A 25,962-nucleotide genomic window follows, 5' to 3' on the forward strand; every position below is an offset into this window, starting at 1 on the left:
TGTACTTCACTGATAACTTGTACAGGTTCTGCATAAGGTGCAAGCAGACTTGTGCCAGTGGAAAAAAAAAGTGCACTGCTTACTTTGCAAGTACACGTCAACTGTAGTGTATTCTGACATTTGGCTACTGGTCAGATACCTTTTTAAGCAGCAACTGTGAAGTACAGAGCTGTATTCTCAGCCGTCTTGACTAAGATTATTAATGTTTAAGTGATCTCTGTGGAGCTATTTTGAAGTAGAAATTTGTCATGTCACACATGTCTGAAGATATAATTTGTCTAGGATTCATTTTTTTCCTGGGCAAGTTGCTAAAAGCCAGCAAGAATATTTGACTTTCATTGTGAAAGTCCTGCCGTTTTCCATGTAGAATGTGAAAACCTGTCATGGTAAGCAAAGTGCAGGCTCTCAGCATTAATATGGGATCCAGTTGTGTCTACTTTTTTTGTTTCAGGTGATTTGTGTGTGCAGGTCTTAAGCAGGCTAGGTCTATGGAATATTATATCTGTTACCAGTTCAGGACAGTTCTCTTAACATGTCTGACATGGTGTGTTTGTGTGGTACATGACTTAAGTTGAAACTAAGTAAAATGACATCTTCTGAGGATGAAGAAAATAAAAGGACAGGGCTGAGCAGCATAGGTTGTGTAGTGGCATCATTTTTGCTGACTGCTGTAAATGTGTATGAATAATCTAAATGTACCTGGAGTACTCCGATTTTAGAGTTGTAAAATGTTTTTTGCCTTCTTTACTGCTTGCTATTCAGTAAGTCGAGCTCTTACAAGTATTTTATGTCCAGAGTGTGATGGACGACTGAATAACAATTTCGTAGACATTTTTAGTCTGTTGTAAAAGCTGTTAGAAATTATTTAAAGGAAGAGTACTCTTTGCATGTAGCTGAGTTAGTAGCTAGCTGAGTCTGTCAGCAAGTTGAAGTTGAGTCTTTGTTTCTATAAAACTCTGTTACTTTTCTGTGGCTCTTTTTTAACTTTGTATCTGTACATAACTTGACTTTTTCACGTTTTCTAGTTGGCTGTTCTGGATTTGATTTTAGGAGGAGGCAAATGAAGGACATGTAACAGGATTTGGAGGAGGAGGCCAGTGTCTGGATGACTATACTGAGTGGATGCTGCCAAAAAAATGGATAGTGATTAAGTTTTAGTAAAATTGTGATTACAGGTGAGTAACTTTTTTTTTTAATGTTATTTAGTCAAGAAAGTAATTGTTACTATTCTTTTGTTATGCAGCTTGAAAAGTAGCAGTGGCCTGAGTGCAGCAGAACTTGCTTATAACCAAGGATTCCAGGAGTGTGCTCAGTTTCTCTTGAACGCACAGAATCATCGATTAAGTGGTTCGTTTATCAATGGGGTGCAAAATGGGGGTCACCAGAATATGCTGTTCACAAGTCCAGTCGGTGTAATTGCCAGCAGAAAAAGAACACTTGGAGATGGGGACCACAATGGAGTAAAGAAAGCAAGAACTGATGGTAAGGTCTAGCAGATGAGTGATTTATTCACACCAGCTGTTGTAGTCCATGTTTTTTTTTCTTTTTCTCTTTTTCATTAAATGAAAATTACTACATCAGTTTTGGCTGGTACAACTGAAATGTTCTTTAAATTTAAAATTAGTAGCTTTGTAAAGATTTGCTGGTCCCTTGGGAGGACTTCAAAAACTGTTTCATACAGTAAGTTTCCTCTGCTTCCTTTTGCTACTTATTTGTGGAATTACACACTTTTTTGCCCGTGCTTTCTGTCACTATCAGTGTGAAGTTGCATACTGCACATGAAAATAATCCGCAAGCCACAGTTCTGTCCTGCTGTTCATAGTACGCAACTCTCATCCTTCCAGTTTGCAGGAAGTAACTTGTATTTACTGCAGAAGTAGAAAAGGCTTCAGATGTTCCTAGCCATGACATTATTATGTGGGCATTTGGTGCTAAAGAGAATATTTTTAGTCTCTGTTTTTAGGATATTAAAATTCTTTGACGCCAGTTAAGATCAAAGGCTTCTTAGCCATTCGCTGTGCAGGTGAGATGAGTCAAGTGAAGGATTCAGGAAAAAGAATCGCCTAGAGTTTAAAGGCCCCAGTGCAAGCAAATCACACCACAAGAGAGTCACTGGTGTAAAATGAGAGGTGAGGATTCTAAGGCCTTCAAAACTGGCTTATTTCAGTGTCTTTCAGCCAGTCACACCACAGATTCTTACTCACTCGCTGGCATTTTCCTTTTAAGAATTTGCATTCTTGCAGTTGTCCGAGTTGAGTTGCAGCAGAGCAATTTACCTCTACCCCAACCCCATCCTCACCCTAATCTCTTAGGAAATGTTTGTAAGTAAAAATTGATGATTAAGACTAAGCCATTCAATGCCTTTCAAGGTTAGGGAAGGTTTTTGCTAGTGGCCGAGTACCCAAGTTGTTACATCACTCTGAGGTTGGGTCTAGCTATGGCTCCCTGTTTTCTTTTTTTTTTTTTATTTACTTAGTCCTGTTCACTTACAATACAGTGTGTTGCTACTCCACTAGAACTGAATAAGCCACCGTTGGTCTCTTTGCCCATACACAGTTAAACTGTCTCACAAATGGTCTTACTATTAAATTGAGTGGAAATGTGAAGTGTTAATAAATTTTGCTTAAGACCCTTTCAGGTCTCCCAGTTAAAATAATTCTGTTCATATTTTTATACATACATACTCTGATTAGCTAAGTGTACTGGTTTGAAGATCCTTTTCAGGAACTGACCTGTGACAGACTGGAAAACAAAATTGAAAGAGAAACAAATAACATTGGTCATAAACTCACTCAAATATACAGTGATTGGAGTTTAATCTCAAAGTACTGACAGGAATTGATATAAGAGAAGTAAAAATGAAGCAGTACAAAGGGACTACATTCAGATGGTTAAGATAACTGGCAGGAAGCTATAAACATAGGGAACAGAACAACTCCAAATATAAACAGAAGCACAGGCAGTTAATTCTTTGGTGGCAGATGTTCTTTGTGTTTCACTGTTGCAGTCATTACATTTGGGTAATCCTGCTGGCAGGTTGCCCTCAGCCGGCCTGAATTCCAAAGTCTTGGGTCCTGCGTCGGCTGCTGTCACCCCTTCCCTGAAATCAGGTCGTCAGGGGTATAAAAAAAGCAGTCAACGCCATTTTCTTTAGTCTTTCTTGCCGCGCGGTGCCCGAAGCAGAAGCAGTTTGCAAGTGCCGGTCGGCCGACTCCTGAGATTTTCGTGTTAGAGTTTCAGATCCGAAGTCTTCAACAAAGCTAAGTACCCCGTTGGGGAAACTTTTTTCTTGCTCCAGACCGATGTCAGAAAAAGTTAATTGTATTTCTTGTGGGAAGCAAATACCTCATAAAGATTTTCATTCTTACTGTATTCCTTGCCTAGGCCCTGATCATAACGTTTCTGGTTGTCGGGTTTGTGCTAGATTTAACCAACGCACTATTAAGCGCCTGTATGATTTTGCTTTAAACCATTTTGGACGCCGGTTTAATTATCCAGAAATGTCGTCGGATAGCCATCCGACTACCGGAGTTCACAAAAAATGCAAAGAAATGGAAAGAGATAGACGACAGAGGCCCAAAACTGACGACAAAGCTTCTCCTAAACCAGTCGCGGTTCACCGGTCCTCAGTGAGGTGCTTTTGCAGCCCCTGACGCCTGCTACTTTAGAGTCGCAGGCTGCTACCGATTCCCACGTGGAGTCTGCCATGCCACTGGAAAAGGTTTTGGAGCCTCTGATATTATCCCTTCAGATGGGTCCGGGGCCACTGAGCAGGCACCAGCTTCTGAGGGTGTATTCAGACCTAAACATTTTTACATCAAACCAACTTCAGGTTCAAAGGCAAAGACTAAAGCACCTTCCAAAGCAAAGAAACAAACTCAAGCGCCACGTGGTCAGGCCTCTATACCCAAAAAACAGATGCTCAAAATGGCCGAAGACTTGATTACCTTGATCAGGGGATGTTCATCGTGTTACACTGCTGTAGTCATCACACTTGGGTTATCTGCCGTCAGGCGGTCCCGCAGTCGTCCTGAGTTCCAAAGTCTTGGTCCGGCGTCGGCTGCTGTCGCTTTTTCCCTGACATCAGTGCGACAGGGGTATAAAAGGGGCAGCCGACACCATTTTCTTCAGTCTTTCTTGCCGCGCTGTGCCCGAAGCAGAAGCAGTTCGCAAGTGCCGGTCGGACAACTCCTGAGATTTTCAAATCGAATTTCAGACCGAAGTCTTCAATAAAGCTAAGTACCCCGTTGGGGAACCTTTTCTTGCCTCAGTCCAATGTCAGAAAAAGTTAATTGCATTTCTTGTGGGAAGCAAATACCTCCATAAGGATTTTCATTCTTATTGTATCCCAGACCACGACGTCACGGGTTGTCGGTTTTGTGCTAGATTTAACAAACTAACTGTTAAACGTCGGTTTGATTTCACCCGACGTTATTTTGGAATAAAATTTAATTATACTATGCCGTCGGAGCAACCGACGACCGGGATGCATAAAAAGCGCAAAGGTAAGGACAGGCAGCCGAGACCCAAACCAGACACCGAGGCCTTTGCTAGGCCAGTCGCCGGTTCTCCGGTTTACAGTAAGGCGCCTACGCAGCCCCTGACAACCGCTGATTTAGAACCCTAGTTTGCATCTGACTCCCAAGCGGAGATTGCAGGGCCTCCAGAACCTTTATCTTTAGGTCCTTCCGACTCCATGGCTGATGGGGATCCCGGTGCAGTTGAAAGGCCGTCATTTGCTGAAGGTGTCTTCAGACCGACTACACTTACTATTAAATCCTTTGCAAAACTGAAAGCTCCATTAAAGGTAAGGGAGCCTGTACAGCAGTCTCCAGTGCAAGGCCCCATGCCTAAGAAACAGATGCTTAAGATGGCCGAAGACTTAATTACCCTAATCAGGGGTTCCCATCCCCCACCTGACAAAAGGCCTAGACAGGAGGAGGACTACGCTTCCTCTGACCAGGTTTCTATTACTTCAGATTCTTCTGAGGAACAGGAGTACTCTTTTCCCCCTTATGAAGACTCTGATGCTGAAGAGTCTATTCCTTCAGCATCTCCTCTAGAAGACTACTCTTTTGGGGAAACTTTACATACCATGAGGGAACATTTCCACTGGGAAGGCCAGGCTTACTCAGATTCTAAGAAAAGGCTCCGAGAGTTCCTATTACTACCCCAGCACAGACCCCTTGCTATTCCATCTGTGTTAGACATTGTGGATGATGTTTATTCAGAATCTAGCCTTAACCCAGATTCATTACCTCCTGCACCAGCCAAACCAGACAGATACTACAGAGTCCCTGACTCACATAAATTCCTATATAAAAACCCTGTTGCTGACCCAAAACCCATTTCCCAGGGTCCCAAAGGGGTTAAGGCCTCTATTGCTAAAAATCCTGTACCGTCTGAAAGGGATTCTAGAGCACTAGACAGATGGGGAAAGAAAGTATATACCTCAGCTACTCTAGCTATGAGGGCCTTAAATTGCCAGTTTCACATGCTGAAATATCAACAATATTTGATGTCTCAATTAAAACAAAAAATGAGCACACATACAGAGCAGCCTGATTACAAGGAAATGCAAGATTTGTTACATGCAGCAGAACACGTGGGAAAACATACTTTGCAATGTGGATTTGATTAATTGGAAGCTTCTTGCAGAGCATCTGTAACAGGGTCTGTCATTCATAGGCATGCTTGGTTAAAAGAACAAACTTTACCTGATCATGTTACAGCAAAGTTATTGGATGCACCCTTACAGCAGGATGTTTTATTTGGTGTGAAAGCAGAAGAGGTTTTAAAGAAAATGGAGGATAAGGCAAAATCTATGCAAATGGTCAAGGATTTTTTTACAGGTCCAACCCCCTCGTTTCAGCAGAAATTGGCCAACCAAAAACTGGTCCTTTCCAACTTCTGACAGACCTCAGAGGGGCAAATACAGACGCCCAAGGGGCAGAGATCAGCCACGAGGCTCTTGCAAGCCACGACAATGGGGTGCCACAACCCAGAAAGGAGGAGAAGACAGGTCTCAAACTGTCAGAAGACAATCACAATGACTTACCCCTCAGACTGCCAAGCAAATCACTCTTGGCAGCCCCCTTGGGAGGAAAACTTGCCCTTTTTGCGGACAATTGGCACATCATCACCAAAGACAAATGAGTCCTAAATATTGTAACTCAAGGATACAGGTTCCACTTTCACACTTTACCAAGGATAAAAGGAATGCCAAACCTGCCATCAAATCAACGGGCAGAGGCTCAAAGACAAATTACAGCACTTATGGACATGAGAGCCATTCAACAGGTTCCTACACAGGAGCAAGGACAAGGATTTTACTCGAGACTCTTTCTGGTTCCCTGAAAGGACAAAGCCTGGAGACGCATTCTGGACCTTTCAATTCTAAACACATACCTGGAAGTACCCAAATTCAAGATGCTCACACTACAGCAACTTCTTCCCATGCTGAGCAAGGCTTGGCTAGTAACGTTGGACCTCAAGGAGGCATACCTGCATGTCCCTATCAGACATAATTGCAGAAGATACTTCCGATTTATAGCAGGTACAACTCATTACCAATTCTCTGCACTGCCCTTTGGCTTATCTACTGCGCCCAGGGTCTTCACAAAATGCCTGGCACCAGTAATTGCATACTGCAGACAAAGAGAAATCCAAATATATCCATACCTGGATGACTGCCTTATTCAAGCAGACAGCAAGGCCATTCTTTTAAAACATCTGGCATTTGTAAAAAACCTACTAAGATGTCCTTCAAGAATGCAACTGCAGTCATAACATGTGGGTTGTCCTGCCTCAGGCAGCCCTCGGTCGGCCGGATTCCAAAGTCTGGGTCCGACGTCGGCTGATGTCTCATTTCTCTCCGACGTCAGAGCGGCTGGAGTACATAAGCATCAGCCGATGCCATTTTCTTCAGTCTTTCTTGCCGCGCGGTGCCCGAAGCAGAAGCAGTTCGCAAGTGCTGGTCGGTCAGCTCCTGTATTCTACGATACCGAAGTCATCAAAAAAGCTAAGTACCCCGTTGGGGACCTTTTTCTTGCCTCAGCCGATGTCAGAAATTACTGAAAAAGTTAACAATTGTCTTTTTTGTGGTAAACAAATACCTCATAAGGATTTCCACTCTTACTGCCTCCCTTGCCTGGGCCCAGACCACGACATCTCGGCCTGTGTAGCCTGTGCTCGCTTCAACAAGCGCACTCTCAGGCGCCGGGCGGAGTTCGCTGAAGATTTTTTCGGCGATAAATTTGCTTACACCATGCCGTCGGATCTTCCGACATCGCAAACTCCCAAAAAGCGAAAAGACCGGGACAGACATCCTCGGCCCGCGTCTACCACCGACTCCACGCCAAAACCTAGCGCGAGTGCTCCGGTTCCCTCTGAGACGGTCTCTCCACCGCTCCGAACCGAAGACACCGCATTACCGACGACTCTGATTCCAGACATTACTCCGACGCCAGTGATAGATTTTCCTCCGGATACCGAAACCGAGGAAACACCCGAGACCATTGCTGTAGACAAGGTCACTCCTGCACGTGGAGCTGCCAGGCCTCCTATGGCCATGTCTATTAAGGCCTACACTAGGGCTAAGGCAGCCAGCAAAACAAAGCATATTACTTCTAAATCCTTACCTCAGCCGACTCCGGAGACACAAATTATGTCCATGGCTGCTGATTTAATTTCCATGATTAGAGGTTCACAGGCCCATCCTGAGAGAGCATCCCAGCCTCCTCCTGATAAAAGGCCCCGGGTTGAACCCTCTGACCCTACTCCTTCAGATGAAGACTCTGAGGGCTCTGTCCACTCTGATAGCCAGGAAGAGCTTTTCCAGACCTATGAGGACTCAGATGCAGAAGATTCCATCCCTTCGGCCTCCCCTCCTGAGGATATTTCTTTTGGGGAAGTTCTAAACACCATGAGGGAGCATTTCAAGTGGCAAGGTCAGGAATATTCTGATTCTAGGAAACGCCTTAGGACTTTCCTTAAGAAGCCTCAGCACAGGCCCTTGGCTATTCCTCCTGTACTTGATGTTCTGGATGATTTGTATTCTGACTCTAGTGCTACCCCTGATTCTCTTCCTGCTGCTCCAGCCAAGCCAGACAGGTATTACAGGGTCCCAGAAACTCATTCCCATTTATTCAGGGCCCATACTGCTGATTTGGAAACTATTTCACATGGGCCTAAAGGAGTTTCAGCCTCCACCTCAAAAAATCCTTTGCCCTCCAACAGGGAAGCGAGGTCATTAGAGAGATGGGGCAAAAAGGTTTACACATCCACTACCTTATCTATGAGAGCTTTAAATTGCCTTTTTCATATGTTACAATATCAGGATTATCTCTTAGAAGATTTACAAAAAAACATTAGCTTCTCCTGATCCTTTAGACAGGAAGACTTTGCAGGAAGCTGTACATAACACTCAGCAAGTAAGCAATCACTTCCTGCAGTGTGTGGATATGATGCACTGGATGCTTCATGTAGGGCAGCTATGACAGGGGCAGTGATTCGTAGACATGCTTGGTTAAAAGATCAACCTCTACCAGATCATGTAAAAGCAAAACTTCTGGATGCACCTATGCAAAAGAACAAGCTTTTTGGTGCAAATGCTAAGGATGTGTTAAAGACCATCGAAGAAAAAGCAAAATCAGTTCAGACTGTGAAAGATTTCCTCCAGGTTCAACCCCCCCAGATTCAGTAGGAATTGGCCTTCAAAAAACTGGTCCTTTCCTAATCCAGAAAAGTTTCAAAAGGGTAAGAACAGACGTGGCCGAGGAAGAGGCCAATACAGAGGCCCTTACAGGGGACGACAGTGGCAGCCAGGAAACCAAAGAGTGACGCAGGGGTTTCACCTGCCCAACAACCACAAACTCAATGACTTTCCTCTACTACCGTCTACCAGGGAACAACTAGAAGCTCCCTTGGGCGGGAAATTATCTCTGTCTGCAGAAAACTGGCACAGACTGACAAAGGACAAATGGATTTTGGACATTATAGACCGAGGGTACAGGTTTCATTTTCATACCTTACCAAGAAAACAAGGCATGCCAAACCTACCACAAAATCAGAGGGCAGAGGCTATCAAGCAAATCACTCTGCTGATTCGAATGAAAGCAATAGAAAGAGTTCCACAACAAGAACAAGACCAGGGGTTTTACTCAAGACTGTTCCTTGTTCCAAGAAAAGAATCTCAATGGAGACCAATACTGGACTTGTCAGCATTAAACACCTTTCTCATAGTACCAAAGTTCAAAATGCTGACTCTACAGCAACTCCTTCCCATGCTGGGCAAGGGGTCGTGGCTGATTACTCTGGACCTCAAGGAGGCATACCTGCATGTCCCTATCAGACACAGCTGCAGAAGATACCTCAGATTTCTTGCAGGGCCAGAGCATTATCAATTCTCAGCATTGCCATTTGGCTTATCTACTGCGCCCAGAGTATTTACAAAATGCCTGGCTTCAGTAATTGCTCATTGCAGGCTCCAGGGTGTACAAATTTACCCGTACCTGGACGACTGCCTCATACAAGCGGACGACAAATTGATGTTGACAAAAAACCTGGATTATGTCATGCGATTACTTCAAGCTCTGGGATACACAGTCAACTTCCAAAAGTCAAGACTGCAGCCATCCCAGCAAATAATCTTCTTAGGAGCCAAACTAGACACAGCCTCTCAGATGGCTTACCTGACAGAAGACAAGCAAGAGAAGTTAACTCATTACTTCAAAGGTTTAGCAAAACTCACCCAGATGACTGCAAGGAGATTCCTACAGGCCCTGGGTTACATGGCATCCTGCATTCTACTGGTTCCATTAGCAAAACTACACATGAGAAAGCTTCAATGGTACCTAAAAAGCATTTGGTCTCAACACAGCAACAACGTGGAGACAATCATACCACTCATTCCATGCCTACAAAAGGAATTCCTATGGTGGGCCTCGGCGAGCCAGGAAAACACAGGTATGTCATTCAAAAACCCACAGATAACACAGACCATGACTACAGACGCCTCAGACCTGGGATGGGGGGCGCACATGGAAGGCAGGTGTATACAAGGACAATGGTCTCCAAAGGAAACACATCTGCATATAAACCAAAAGGAAATGCTGGCAGTAATGCATGCCATCGAGGCTTTTCAACACCAACTCCAGCAAGGCCATTTAATGATACGGACAGACAACACCACTGTGATGTGGTACATAAACAAGCAGGGGGGCATCCACTCCTACCCCCTTTGCAGACTGACAATGCAGCTTTGGGAGAAATCACTGAGCCTAAACATCCAGTTACAATCCCAGTTTGTTCCAGGAAAAGACAATGGGTTGGCGGACAGCCTAAGCAGGAATTTCACAGATCCACACGAGTGGAGGTTACATCCGAAGGCCTTCAGACAACTCACTTCGACATGGGGCAAGCCAGAAGTGGACCTATTTGCCTCTCACCTCAGCCATCTTCTGCCAAAATTTTGCACAAGGACATACCATCCAAAAGCTTGGAAAATAGATGCTCTCTCATTCAACTGGAACTCCCTAGCAATCTATGCATTCCCACCTCTGCCACTGATGACCTCAGTATTACTAAAGATCAAAGCAGAGAAGCCCAAGGGAATCATAATAGCTCCGGATTGGCCGAGACAACACTGGTACCCACTACTACGGAGCATATGTCACACCAGGAGGTGGGCCCTCCCTCAGTGGCCTCTACTTTTGACTCAACACAACTTCGAAACACTGCATCCAAATCTTCAGACACTGCAGCTAACAGCCTGGGAGATCCCATAAATAACTTCAGCTTATCTCTCTCCAAGGAAGTTCAGTGGATACTAACAGAGGCTCGAAGACCATCCACCAGAAAGGTTTACTTAGCAAAGTGGAAAAGATTCACAAATTGGAATACCGGCAAGGGACATGATGCATCATTGTTGAACATCCCACTCATCTTGGAATATTTGGCGGATATGTTAAAGAACGGCCTCTCATATTCTTCCATAAAGATACATGCATCTGCTATTTCAGCTAGATACAGCACTGATCCTCCTGTTTTCTCTCACCCCTTACTAAGACAATTCCTCAGGGGAATCAAGAACATTAAGCCACCAAGAAAGGCCCCAGTGCCAGCCTGGGACCTCAATTTTGTCTTAGAAAAACTGACTCTACCTCCTTTTGAGCCAGCAGCTTCAGTTGACTTGCAATTTCTCTCATGGAAGACAGCTTTCCTGTTGGCAATTACCTCAGCAAGAAGGGTTTCAGAGCTACAGGCCCTAATGGCAATACCACCCTTTATTATTTTCCACAGAGACAGGGTTTCATTAAGGACCAACCCTACTTTTATGCCAAAGGTGGTATCTAGGGTTTCTCTAAATCAAGCCACTCATCTGCCTGCTTTCTTCCCCAATCCTGAGAATAAGGGGGAAAGACTTTTGCATACCTTGGACATTCACAGACAACTTCGATACTACCTGGACAGAACCAAGGCCAGTAGGAAGTCTGAAAAACTTCTTGTAGCTTACGCCCCTGCAGTCCAAGGAAAAGCAATTTCAAAACAGACTATTTCTAAATGGATTGGACATTGCATCAGATTCTGTTATTCCTTTCATGGAAAGGCTGTTCCAGCCAATGTCAGACCACATTCCGCCAGAGCTACAGCCACCTCTACAGCATTCCTAAGAGGGGTGGCTACCAAGGACATTCTAGAAGCTGCTACATGGAGCTCCGTGCATACATTCTCCAAACACTACAATCTCCCTCTATATTCCAGATCCAGAGCAGGATTTGCTTCGGCAGTCCTGCAGGGGTTGATTGCCACACCATCTCTTTCCTAGAGCATACCTCCTCCCCCCGCTAAGCTATGGTATTCTACCCACATGTTATGACTGCAGTTGCATTCTTGAAGAACATAGTACAGTTTTGTACCTACCATAAATGTAGATGTCCGATAGACATGCAACTGCAGTCGGATTTTCCCTCCCTCCATACCCCTCTATGCCTAGGGTCCACTCCTATCCCTGTTTTCTCTTAGCTGGGGATATCTGTTATGGTGTATTTGTTTTATTGCTCATTTATTTGTTTGGAATCCTGTTTTTGTCTTCCAATTTGATTACAGCCTTCCTTGGAGGGCACCTGGCATCTGGGGCAAGAAACACTGAAGAAAATGGCGTCGGCTGATGCTTATGTACTCCAGCCGCTCTGACGTCGGAGAGAAATGCGACATCAGCCGACGTCGGACCCAGACTTTGGAATCCGGCCGACCGAGGGCTGCCTGAGGCAGGACAACCCACATGTTATGACTGCAGTTGCATGTCTATCGGACATCTACATTTATGGTAGGTACAAAACTGTACTTTGCCTAGGGTACACAGTAAACGAAAAGAAGTCAAAACTAGTGCCCTCACAAGACTTAATATTCCTGGCTGCCAACTACAGTGGCCCAGATGGCTTATCTCACGCCAGACAAGCAAGGAGAACTGACTCAATACTTCAAAATGATGGCAACAAAGACCCAACTCCCTGCAAGAAAAATTCTGCAGGCCTTGGGATTCATGGCATCTTGCATACTACTAATACCATATGCCAAACTGCATATGAGGAAATTACAATGGTACCTGAAAAGTGTATGGACTCAACACAGCCACAGCTTGGAAATAATTATACCACTAATTCCCTGCCTTCAACAGGAGTTTCTATGGTGGGCTCAGGCATGTCACCTCAACAAGGGTCAGCCTTTCACCTTGCCCACAGCCAGGCAAGCAATGACAACAGATGCATCGGATTACGCCTGGGGAGCAAACATGGCAGGACAGTGTATTCAGGGCAAATGGTCTGCAGATCAAATGCATCTCCACATCAATCAAAAAGAGATGCTAGCTGTGCAAAATGCCCTAACAGCTTTCAAGGACCTCCTACATCGAGGACAACTTCTAATAAAGACGGACAACACCACAGTGATGTGGTACATAAACAAGGGGGCACGCATTCCTACCCCCTATGCAGGCAAGCAATGACCTTATGGAACACAGCACTGACCTACCAAGTTCAACTGCAAGCACAATTCCTGCCAGGAAAGAAAAATACATTGGCAGACAAACTAAGCAGAAATACCATGGATCCTCACGAGTGGAAACTAGTCCCACAAGTATTCACAATAATAACTCAAAAATGGGGGAGCCCAGACATAGATCTGTTTGCCTCCCCCCAAAACTACCAACTGCAAAAGTTTTGCACAAGTTCATACCACACTCTAGCTTGGAAAGTGGACGCCCTCTCATTCATTTGGAAAACACTAACAGTGTATGCCTTTCCTCCACTGCCTCTTCTGGCAAAGGTGCTGCTAAAAGCCAGATTAGAGAGGCCACAAATGATACTCATTGCTCCAGACTGGCCACGCAAACACTGGTATCCAATATTAAGGAACATGGCTCAAGGCCACCATGGATTTTACCTCAAATTCCTAACCTGCTGACACAGCAAAACAGTCAGATTCTACACAGCCAGCTCAAGACTTTAAATCTGGCTGCATGGCAGATTATCTAAACAACCAGTCAACACTTCTCTCTACAGCTGTTATGGATATCATTCTGGAGGCCAGGAGACCCAGCACCAGGAATTACCTACTCAGACAAATGGAAAAGATTCTGCGCCTGGAACCAGGCTAAAGGCCAAAATCCTCTGGTCTCAAATATTCCTCAGATTCTGCAATATTTAACTGAGATGTTGCACAAAGGCCTTTCCTTTTCATCTATAAAGATCCACGCTTCCACTATTTTAGCTCATTACAACACGGATCCTCCTATTTTTTCACATCCATTATTAAGACAGTGCCTCAGAGGGGCTAAGAACTTAAGACTCCAAGTAGACTTTTCTCTATCTGTTAAACCTAGCACTTGCTCCTACAGTACTTATTACCTTGATACGGCACTCTTATAGATAGCACCCCAAAAAGGCAAACCCCCATTTCTCGGTCACCCACATCCCCCAGAATCTCTTTTAAAGTTTTTTTGTCTAGTCCTTCTAGCATGTCGAGGGATCAGTTGCTAGTGTCCTCTCCTGCTCAGCTGGTGAACCTAGGAATATTGAGGCAATGTTACAATTGCCTCATGTACACAGACAACCCTCTCCTCCTCCCACAAAACACAAATACATGCGAGAGATGCAACTATACGGCCAAACTGGAGGCTGAGCTCTCTCAACATAGGACTGGCAAGACCAGTCAGGAGGAGAAGGTTACCACACACACTATAGACCCAGTCTCACATAGTACCATCACAACCTCAAATCATACACATAAACACACAAAGACATACTCAGCGGCTCTGATCAAAAATCTACCAAAACAGCAGAGGCCACCAAAGCAGACACCCAAACAACCACCACCTCAGAACACAACACCTGCAACACATAGACCTCACAGTCAGAGTGTCGAACAGTCACAGCCCTTAAGGCCAAACACAATGCCAGACACACTAGTCATTGGTGACTCCATAGTCAGACACACTGACATCCCGCTCACCAGACTGAGTAAGGAGAAGGTCACAGTAAGCTGCCTGTCGGGCGCTAGAATCCGCCACATAACGCAAGAACTCAGGTCTCTCAACAGCAGGTACAAATACGACTCAGTCATTGTCCACGCTGGTGTAAACTACCTGAGACGTACCTCCTTGGACTACATGAAAAGAGACATTAAGGAGCTCTCTGATTATGTAGCCCAGGCAGGTATGACCCTGACCTTGAGCAGTATCCTACCTTCACCAAGAATGATGCCACAATACAGAGATAAGATGATCAGCTTTAACAATTGGCTTAAACTCTGGTGTCATTCAAAGGGGATCCAATGTCTGTCTGCCTGGGATGACATGCTGGACAAGCCACGCTGCTTCACAAGGGACGGCTTGCACCTGTCACCCCTGGGATTCCGGATATTGGCAAAGGCTCTTGCCACCCCCATAGTGCCTTTTTTAGGCAAGGCTCAAATTCTAAACCTACCACCCTAGAACACAAAAAAGGAAAAAAACTAAGGGTAATGCTGCTCAGTGCCAGAAGTCTAAATCTCAAAATGCACGCACTCGAGGCCCTTCTCAGTATGGAGAACATCGATGTCTGTGCAGTGACAGAAACCTGGTTCAAGGCTCCTGAGAGCACCCCAGCACTATCAGGTTTTACCTCTTATCATGCGTTCCGGCCCCAAAATCCGGACAATACCAAGAAAGGAGGGGGGGTATCCATATTCATCAAAGACACCCACACCTCAAGACTGGTGGCAACGCACGATGCATCGGAGACCATCCAGGTGCAATTAAGCATAGGCAAGACTGCTCTGCAAATTGTAGCATGTTACAGGCCACCCTCACAAACTCAGGAACCTCACATGGCCTTCCTGAAAACACTAGAGGGGATAAATGTATCACCAAACACCATCATACTAGGTGACTTCAATTACCCTAATATAGACTGGGAACACTACTCAAGCCCAAACACCCTAGCCCAAAAGTTCCTGGAATTCATAAACTCAAATGCCATGGAACAACTAGTCACCATCCCCACAAGAGGAGAAAACATACTTGATCTCATCATCACGAACATGGGAGCACAATGTTCAACACCGAAGTATACCCTCACTGGTGAGATCAGATCACAAACTAATCTCGCTGGAGGTCCTCATCCCACCCCACCTGAAATAAAAAGACCACAGTAAAGAACTTCTCAAAAGCCGACTTCACACTTCTAAAGACTAGTGTGGTCTCCTTTAAGGCCCCGAGGCGGAAAACAGTACTCAAGCCGCTGAATCACTTACAAATGCCTTCTACCAGCACCTGCAGGACTGCATGGATAAGGCAATCCCAAGCAAAACAAAGACTCTTTGTACCAAAGGCAAGCGTCCAGTCTGGTGGACCCCAGCCATAAACAAACTCTACAACAAAAGGAGGAAGCTACTACAAGATAGAGCAAAATCCTTAAAAGGTAAGACACCCTTGATCACTATAAGTAAAAACTAAGAGCTCTCATAAAATCATCCAAAGCAAATTTTGAGAGAAAAATAGCTAAAGACTCAAAAGACAATCATAAGGCCTTCTTTAGCTATGTTAGAAACCTGGGAGGAAACTCCCAGATATGCTCAGAACTAGTTCAAAATGATGTGAAGATTACTGATCCTACAGACATTGCCAACATACTGGCTGACAGGTTCAGTGCAAACTTCTCCCTCCCCCAAAAGGAGAGATATCTATACCAAGCGATTGCAGCCCCCAAACATCTCCAACGCCCAAGTGAGAACTGCTTTCTCCAGCAAAAACACAGCATCCATGGGACCTGATGGTGTCCCGGCTGTGTGCTCCACGAACTCAATGAGGAATTAAACCCACAGCTAGGACAGCTGTTTAATCATAGTCTTACCTCTGGATACGCACAGGAGTGGCGCACTGCAACTGTGGTCCCACTTCACAAAGGCGGTGCCTCCACCGACCCTGGAAATTACCGCCCATTAGCTTGACAAGCCTTATCTGCAAAGCCATGGAGAGGATCATAATGGACCTCATAAATAAAGACATAGGGAATTTGCAGACTTTGGACCCATCCCAGTTTGGCTTTGTCAAAGGCAGATCATGCCTTCTAAACTTGGTTGACTTTTTCGAAACAGTCACCAAAGCCATTGATGAGGGAAAGGCAGTCCATACAGCCTACCTCGATCTGGCGAAGGCCTTCGATACAATACCCCACTCGGGTATCATTGAAAAACTCACCAGCTTAAATGTTAACCCATACATCACAGGATGGGTTGCAAACTGGCTGAGTGACAGAACCCACAGGGTCAGAGTTGCTGGCGCCATGTCAGACTCAAAGCCTGTCACAAGTGGTGTACCACAGGGCTCAGTCCTGGGCCCACTCTTGTTTGGCATCTACTTTTCCGAAGTACAAGCAAACACAGGAGGGTTATGGCTGACAAAGTTTGCAGATGACTGCAAACTGGGCGCCATAGTAGAAAACACATCTGACACAGATATCCTTCAGAAGGGTCTCTCAGAAACGGATAACTGGTGCCAGAGCCATGGCCTAAAGTTAAATGCCAAAAAATGCATAGTCATACCCTTCGGGAAAAACAAGGTTACCCCTAGCTACCAAATAGGTGGCAATCCACTGAGCACAGAAGAAGTTATCAGGGACCTGGGGACCCAGGTTGATAGTAGTCTGTCATTCGACACCCATGTAGCTAAAGTAGTTAGGAAGACCTTCTACATTGCACACCTTATCATGAAGGGATTCTCATCTAGATCAAGGGAGGTCATAGTCTCCCTATACTCATCACTCATCAGAACAATGATTGAGTACAATGCCCCATTCGGAATGTATCTGACCCGACACTTGCAGCAGCTGGAGAGGCCACAAAAGTTCCTCACCAAAAGGATAAAGGGTCTCAAACATCTGTCCTATGCTGCCCGACTGAAAGAACTCCATCTCTATTCAGTCACTTACCGCTTGCTCAGAGGTGACCTTTGCCTAACATACAAGGCCATGTCAAACCCAGATTTGATGAATATGCTTCACCTCAAAAAATCTAGATCCGTCAGAGCTACAAGGGCGGGAGACTTAAACCTCGACACGGCTATTAATAGGACGTGCTGGAGGGATAGATTCATCACCCAAAGACTCCCTATGCTGTGGAATAAAATCCCGGTATATGTGAGGCAGAGCACCTCGCTGGCCTTGTTCAAGAGAAATCTTGACCAATGGATGGGAGATCGCAGATATACCCCAGGGATTACCTCAGTGTCACTGCTCAACAGAGGCACAGCAAAATAATGGGTATAGTTCCCCATACTAAAGGGGTGGCGTAAGCCACAAAACTATGGGCTAGGCTTGTAAATGCCCTCGGGCAGATAGCCTAGTATGAACCTATGAACCTAAGAGCACCAACACCAACTTGGGACCTCAATTTTGCTTTGGAAAAACTTACACTACTGCCCTTCGAGACAGCTTTTTCAGTTGATTTACAATTTTTATCATGGAAAACTGCCCTGCTGCTAGCAGTAACTTCAGCACGAAGAGTCTCATTGCTACAGGCCCTAATGGCAGTGGAGCCTTTCATAATTTTTCATCAAGACAGAGTCTCTTTACGAACTAACCCTTCCTTTATGCCAAAGGTAGTTATCCAGTGTGGCTCTAAACCAAACCATTCATTTACCCACCTTTTATCCAAACCCACAGAATAAAGGGGAAAGGCTCCTATATTCTTTGGACATTCACAGGCAATTACGTTTCTACTTGGATAAAACAAAGGTTTTCAAAAAATCTGATTAGCTCTTTGTATCCTATGCTGCAGGATCTCAAGTAAAGCCTATATCAAAACAGACCATTTCAAAATGGATAAGGACATTGTATCTGTTTTTGCTACACATACCATGGGAAACCTGTACCTGGTAACATTAGGCCTCATTCCACCAGGGCTACAGCAACATCAGCAGCCTTCCTCAGAGGGGTACCAACCAAGGATATTTTGGAAGCTGCAACTTTTAGTTCAGTGCACACCTTCACCAAGCACTACCACTTAACTCTATACTCAAAAACCAGAGCTGGCTTTGCCACTGCAGTTTTGCAGGCCCTACTAGCTTATCCAAACCATGTTTAATACCAACCGCCCAGCCTTAGCTTTGGGATTCAACCCAAGTGTGATGACTGCAGCAGTGTAACACGATGAACATAGTACAGTTTTGTACCTACCATAAATGTAGATGTTCGAGTGTTCACACTGCTGCAGTCTAGGTTACCCTCCCACCTTCCCCTCTTTTTGTCTGGGTTTTATCTATAGCTCCCTTTTTGTACAATCTCTAAGATGTATTTCTACATGGTGTATTTGCTTACAGCTGTAGCTATTGTTTTCTACTTATGTAATTTACTTAGGATTGTGTGTTGCCTTCCTATTTGGGGGCACCTGACATCTGGGGCAAGAAAAACTGAAGAAAATGGCGTCTGCTGCCTCTTTTATACCCCTGTCGCACTGACGTCAGGGAAGAAGCGACAGCAGCCGACGCCGGACCAAGACTTTGGAACTCGGGCCGACTGCGGGATCGCCTGACAGCAGATCACACTGCTGCAATCATCACACTTGGGTTAACACTCGAACATCTACATTTATGGTAGGTACAAAACTGTACTTTCCCATCCCCCTCTTGAAAAGAGGCCTAGGCAAGAAGACTGACTATGAATCTTCAGATAAGGTTATTCTTTTCCCCCCTATGAGGATTCTGATGCTGAAGAATCTATACCTTCAGCTTCTCCTCCAGAGGACTATTCTTTTGGGGAAACCTTACATACCATGAGGGAGCTTTCCACTGGGAGAGCCAAGATTTTTCAGAATCTAAAAAGAGGCTCAGGGATTTCCTTTTACTACCTCAATACAAGCCACTAGCCATCCCAACGGTGTTAGACATTGTAGATGATGTGTTTTCGGAGTCTGGTCTTACCCCTGACTCCTTACCTCCAGCTCCTGTTAAGCCTGACAGATATTACAGGGTTCCTGACTCATAAATTCCTTTTTAAAAACCCTGCTGCAGACCCAGAAACTATTTCTCAGGGTCCCAAAGGAGTTGAGGCTTCCGCTGCAAAAAACCCTACCCCCTGTGACAGAGATTCTAGGGCACTGGATAGATGGGGAAAAAAGGTTTACACATCTGCTACCTTGGCTATAAGGTCCTTAAACTGTCAGTTTCATATGCTCAAATATCAGCAACGTGTCATGGCATTGCTTAAACAGAAAATGTTACTAAATTCTGAATGTGCAGAAAACAAGGAAATGCAGGATTTATTGCATGCATCTGAACAAGTTGGAAAGCATACTTTGCAATGTGGTTTTGATTCTTTGGAGGCCTCCTGCAGGGCCGCAGTTACGGGTTCTATCATTAGGAGGCATGCTTGGTTAAAGGAACAAAATTTGCCTGATCATGTCAAAGTTAAATTATTAGATGCACCTTTACAGCATGATACTTTGTTTGGTGTTAAGGCAGAGGAGGTGTTAAAGAAAATGGAGGACAAAGCTAAATCCACGCAAACTGTCAAAGATTTTGTACAAGTACAGCCACCTAGGTTTATTAGACACTGGCCTACAAAGAATTGGTCCTTTCCTGTGTCAGACAGACGTCAAAGGGGCAGATCCAGACAGACGCCCTAGAGGCAGATCCCAGGCGCAATGTTCCTACAGGTCAAAGCAGTGGGGTGCTTCTACCTCCAAAGTTGGAGGAAACAAATCACAACCATACAAGAAACAGTCCCAATGACGTCCCCCTGCCTGCACCAAGCACTTATCTCCTGGCAGCACCCTTAGGGGTGCAGATAGCACTTTTTTCTCAAAATTGGCACATTATAACCCAGGACAAGTGGGTTCTAAATATCGTGACACAAGGGTACAAGTTCCATTTCCATACCCTGCCAAAGACAAACAGCTGGCCAGATCTGCCAAAAAATCAATGGACAGAGGCACAAAAACAAGTCTCATCCCTCATGGACATATGGGGACCATTCAGCAAGTACCAAAGCAAGAGCAGGGACAAGGATTTTACTCAAGACTGTTATTGGTACCCAGAAAGGACAAGGCCTGGAGACCAATACTGGACCTATCTGTTTTGAACACATTCCTGGATATACCAGAATTCAAGATGATGACTTTGCAGCAGCTTCTGCCCATGCTGGGCAAGAACGCTTGGCTGGTGACTGTAGACCTAAAAGAGACATACCTGCATGTCCCAGTCGGACAATTATGCAGAAGATATACCTCAGATTCAAGGCTAGCTCAATGCATTACCAATTCTCTGCACTGCCCTCTGGCTTATCTAATGGGCCCAGGGTCTTTACAAAGTGCCTGGCACCAGTAATTGCATTCTGCAGACAGAGGAATACAAATATATCCTTACTTGGATGCCGTCTAATTCAAGCAGAGAACAAGGACATTCTTCTACAGCATCTGGTGTTTGTGAAAATACTTCTGACATGCCTAGGGTACACAGTCAATGAAAAGAAATCAAAACTAGTACCCTCTCAAGAGATAATATTCCTGGGTGCAAGCTTAAATACAACTGCCCAGATGGCTTATCTCACGCCAGGCAAACAAAGGCAACTGACTACCTATTTCAAAATGTTGGCAACAAAGGCCCAGTTATCTGCAAGAAAAATTCTGCAGGCTTTGGGCTTCATGGCATCCTGCATCCTACTAATTCCATATGCGAGACTGCGTATAAGAAAACTTCAATGGTACCTAAAAATTGTTTGGACTCAACATTCCCACAGCCTGGAAACAGTGATTACTCATTCCCTGCCTGCAACAGGAGTTTCGATGGTGGGCAAAGGCATGTCACCAAAACAAGGGACAGCCATTCACATTACCCCCAGCCAGGCAGACACTAACCATGGATGCAACAGATTATGCCTGAGGGGCCCACATGGCAGGAAGGTGCGTTCAGGGCACATGGTCCTCAACCCAAATGCATCTACATATCAATCAAAAAGAGATGGTAGCTGTTCAGAATTCCCTGACGGCCTTCAAGGACCTACTTCATCCGGGACAAATACTGATAAAGACAGACAACACCACGGTCATGTGGTATGTAAACTAGCAGGGGGGCACACATTCTTACCCCCTTTGCAGACTAGCCATGACTTTGTGGGACACAGCATTAACTTATCAAGTACATCTGCAGGCATAATTCCTGCCAGGAAGGAAAAATACTCTGGCAGACAAACTAAGCAGAAACCTCATGGATCCCCACGAGTGGCAGCTGGATCCACAAGTCTTCAGCATGATCATAAGGAAATGGGGATGCCCGGACATAGATCTATTTGCCTCCCCTCACAACTACCAACTAAAATGATTCTGCACACGGACTTATCACAGACAGGCATGGAAAGTGGGCGTGAAACACGAAGAACATAGTACAGTTGTGTACACTTACCATAAATGTAGATGTTCGAGTGTATTCACTGTTGCAGTCCAGGTTACCCACCCGCCATCCCCCTTTCTTCTGATGGAACCTATCTTTCTTTCTCTGATTTATACAACCTATGTGGTGTATTTGCTTGTAGATGAAGGTAAAGTTTATATTGGTGCATGTATTTTTAGGGGGCACCTGACATCTGGGGCAAGAAATACTAAAGAAAATGGCATTTGCTGCATCTTTTATACCCCTGATGACCTTTCGTCAGGGAAGGGGCGACAGCATCCGACGCAGGACCCAGGACTTTGGAATTCAGGCCGACTGAGGGCAGCCTGCCAGCAGGATTACCCAAATGTAATGACTGCAACAGTGAATACACTCTTATTATCTACATTTATGGTAAGTGTACACAACTGTACTATTTCTATATTTATTTGCTGAGTTCAGGAAGTTTCTTCTTTTTATTGTAAAGGTATTTGCAGGGCAGTGGGGTTCACTTGTAACAGTTCGCTGTCTGACTGACTGTGACCAATATCCTTTTCAGATTATTTTCAGCTGGCATTCTTACTTCTGTTATGGTTGTATGTACCCTGCTCTATTTTTGTATTGCTAAAGAACGGAAGTGATGTAAAAATTGGGTTTCACCAATTTTCTGTCTGGCTGGGATGAGTACCCCTCCCAAGATTGTCATTACTCTTATTTCCATATGGCTGTCCTGTTTCTTCACTTTAGTGGTTGTTTTGTTCTTCTTTAATGGTTGTTTTAACAACTTGTTTTATTGTTAAAGATTTAAACTTGTTGACAAGACCTGCAAAACTCTGCGGTAATTGGGAATTTTTAGGTGTTTATCCATTTATGTGGAATATTGTTGCATGTTTGGTATATTGCATGCCTTATGATTTTAGTATAATTTTTCACAAAATATTTTGTTTTCTTTTACAAGGCAAAAATCTGTTATAGTAATATCATTACCACGTATATTACCCATATTCCCTTTTTAAGGCCTGTGTAGTTAGATATTTTAACTGTGGGTTACTGCACATAAATACTGATTTTCACTGTTTTCCAAGAGTTTGCAGTTTCAGTAATGTGGTATTCTCACATTGTTCCTTTTCTAGAAAGTAGAATAGTCCATGGAAACCTTGGTTCTGCCACATCCCATAACCCCAGTAGTACTGGATGGTCAAAGTCTAGCAAAGTATGTTGGCTTAGAGGCTTTGGACTTTCACTTTCAGGATGACTCTGACCAGCTTCAGGTGGACAGCAGCAGTGTGAAGACAGTAGCAGGGAGATTCTCCATTCTTAGCAACCAAACAGTGTAGACGAGGGTGATTACCATTCAACTCCCTTCCCCATTTCAGTGTCTACCTTTACCAGATATTCCTTTGTCCCAAATAGGTTATGCAAAGAAAGGTGGTAAAAGTGCTCCTGATAGAGGACCATCAGGCAGTTGTCGACTAGCAAGAATTCTGTTACTCCATTATTATAGATTCTTTGTTATCAGAAAAGACAGGGGACCCAAGGCTTATTTTAAACTTTTGCATTCTAAAATGGTTTTATTTCAGGGAGTCCTTTTACGTGATCATTTTTAGTTATTCCTCATGTCAGTCTGTACAGATGAAAGTGTACTGTTTTGATCTTCAAGGCTCCTACTTGGTGAAAGGAATCTGTGTCCCCCTTTCCTTTTGGGAACCATTCACTACAGTTTTGAACCCTTCCCTTTAGTATCTTCTCAGTATCAAGGATGCATCATCTTGCAGTTGAAGCACTGCAGTACCAGAATGATACTTTAGCTAGGTGACTGGCTCGTAGTGCCTTTGCCAGTAGTGCTGCCACCCAGAGGGTATTTTTGTTTCAAATATATTTGACATTTTGGGGCCACATTGAAATTTCAAAGTCTCATTTTCCATTTGTTTGTGCTTATGTTTCTAGGCTGTTCATTAAATACCAGGACTGCAGAGACGATGCTTGGCATTCTGAAAAGAAGTTTATTTCACTGTTTTTACTGCTTGCTTCATTTGCAAGCATACATTTCTTGTGATGCTTATTTTGTACTTCCACAGCCATAAACTTGGAAGGGTAGGAAGAATCTAGCATAAATTGAATCTGATACAATCCCACTTAGCTTCGGCAGTATCGGTGAAGATTCTGAATCTTCTTGCTAATCCACGTGAAGAACACTGTATTATTTGTTGATGTGCCAAAATTCATGAAGAAACAAATTTGAAAGGCTAGAGTCCAGACTTATAAAAAGATATATAGAGCTTTTGGGAATGGAACAGCCCAGATCAACTGTTATTCCCTTAGTCACTGAAAGTATTGAAGATGTGTTTTACTACCTTTAGGACTAGACTCTCAGAACCAAGTAAACCCAGTAGATTTTACTGGGTGCAGAAAGAGCAGTAGTACTTGGATGTAATTCATATATTGGAAAACTCACAATATTGACTGGCTACACACTGAAATGTGCAACATTGAAACAGCAAAAAGGCACACTAAAATGAATTTTTTGCAGAGGGTCAGGCTGCCCTGTACCCCCACACATCCCAGATAATTATGTACTGATTCAGAGGTCACACTGCAATGGGGAAAGGGCCAATTCCCCAGTCTCCTCTGTTCTGCAGTCTCACACAGTAAATCCCCCTGTTCACTTGTAAGCTTCGATGTTGTGCACTTCAGTCTTTCCAGTTAAGTGTTTAGCCGCTTGATAATGTGGACAGTTGACATGCTATCTGTAAGAATAAAAGTACTCTGTTCTATTTACTATACACTGTCTTAACTGTTGCTAGCATGATTGTTAGTTTAAGCAAAAAGCTGCAAGAATAATCTGAAATATAAAGGTTTAATTTATAATAAATGTAAAATGCTGAGAAATTAGAAAAACAGGAAGTGTGCTGGCAAGCATATATAGCTTAGATTTTGGCATCCATGTAAAAAAATGTTAGAGAAACAAAGTTTGTAAAATAGCTGTGCAGATGGCAGATGAAAGTACATCGAAGTACCTTCAAGCAAGATAAAGCTGGAACACAAGCAAGATAGTGCTGGAACACTAAGTTTCAGATAATGCAAGACTGAATTTCCTGGACCAAAGAATCTAGGACAAATCATAAATTAGAAGAACAAAGAAAAACTGTTTTACAAAGAAAAAACTGTATTACATCAGACTTTGAGAAAAATACCAGACCTTCTGGTATAAATCTAACTGTGCATAAACAAACTTTGGGAATTTGCTACAGAGAGCTGACATATTTGTATCGCTTGCTTGTAGAACCAAAAGAAGAATATAATAGTATAGCCTGTCAACTGAAACATTTGTCTCAGTGTATTTTTTGTACAATACAGTAATAAGACTAGTTAATTACAATAAATAGTTAAATGAACTGTGGTATGCTTGCATGCAAAGGCATGTAACAGAAAGAAACCAACAGGAAGGCAGTACAGAATTCTTCACTATCATAGACCTTAATATTTTAAGAGCCTTGTTGCAAGATCAGCTGGTGTATCTTTGGAAACCAAAGCCAAGGATTATTCCAGGTCCTAACACTTCACTCATTGATAGGCAGAGTATAATTTTAGGTTTCACAAGAAAGTCTGTAGTTCTGCCATAGACGGCATAAGAGTCTTGAATTGTCAAACTCACAAAATGCACTGGTAGCATCATGGGCACACAGTGATGTTCATCGTGTTTCACTGTTGCAGTCATTACTCTTGAGTTATCCTGCTGGCAGGCTACCCACAGTCGGCCTGAGTTCCAAAGTCTAGGTCCTGCGTCTGTTGCTGTCGCCTCTTCCCTGACGTCAGTGCGCCAGGGGTATAAAAGATGCAGCCGACGCCATTTTCTTCAGTCTTTCTTGACGTGCGGTGCCCGAAGCAAAAGCAGTTCGCAAGGGCCGGTCGGCCGACTCCTGAGATTTTCAAAGCTGAATTTCAGAACCGAAGTCTTCATTAAAGCTAAGTACCCCGTTGGGGAAACTTTTTTCTTGCTCCAGTCCGATGTCAGAAAAAGTTAACAATTGTATTTCTTGTGGGAAGCAAATACCTGATAA

General features: G+C 44.1%; 1 protein-coding gene across 1 annotated transcript in view; it reads left to right on the forward strand.

The window, feature by feature from the left end:
• ANKRD10 (ankyrin repeat domain 10) overlaps positions 1-25,962 on the forward strand; it is a 955,792-nt gene that overhangs the window by 502,490 nt on the left and 427,340 nt on the right. The window contains exon 4 of the mRNA XM_044072655.1: positions 1,244-1,482. Coding sequence (XP_043928590.1) covers positions 1,244-1,482 — 239 coding nt within the window. The remainder of the gene's footprint in view (positions 1-1,243; positions 1,483-25,962) is intronic.

This window comes from Protopterus annectens, chromosome 5.part0 (genome assembly GCF_019279795.1).
Source record: "Protopterus annectens isolate FY-2018-M chromosome 5.part0, PAN1.0, whole genome shotgun sequence".
NCBI lineage: Eukaryota > Metazoa > Chordata > Ceratodontiformes > Protopteridae > Protopterus > Protopterus annectens.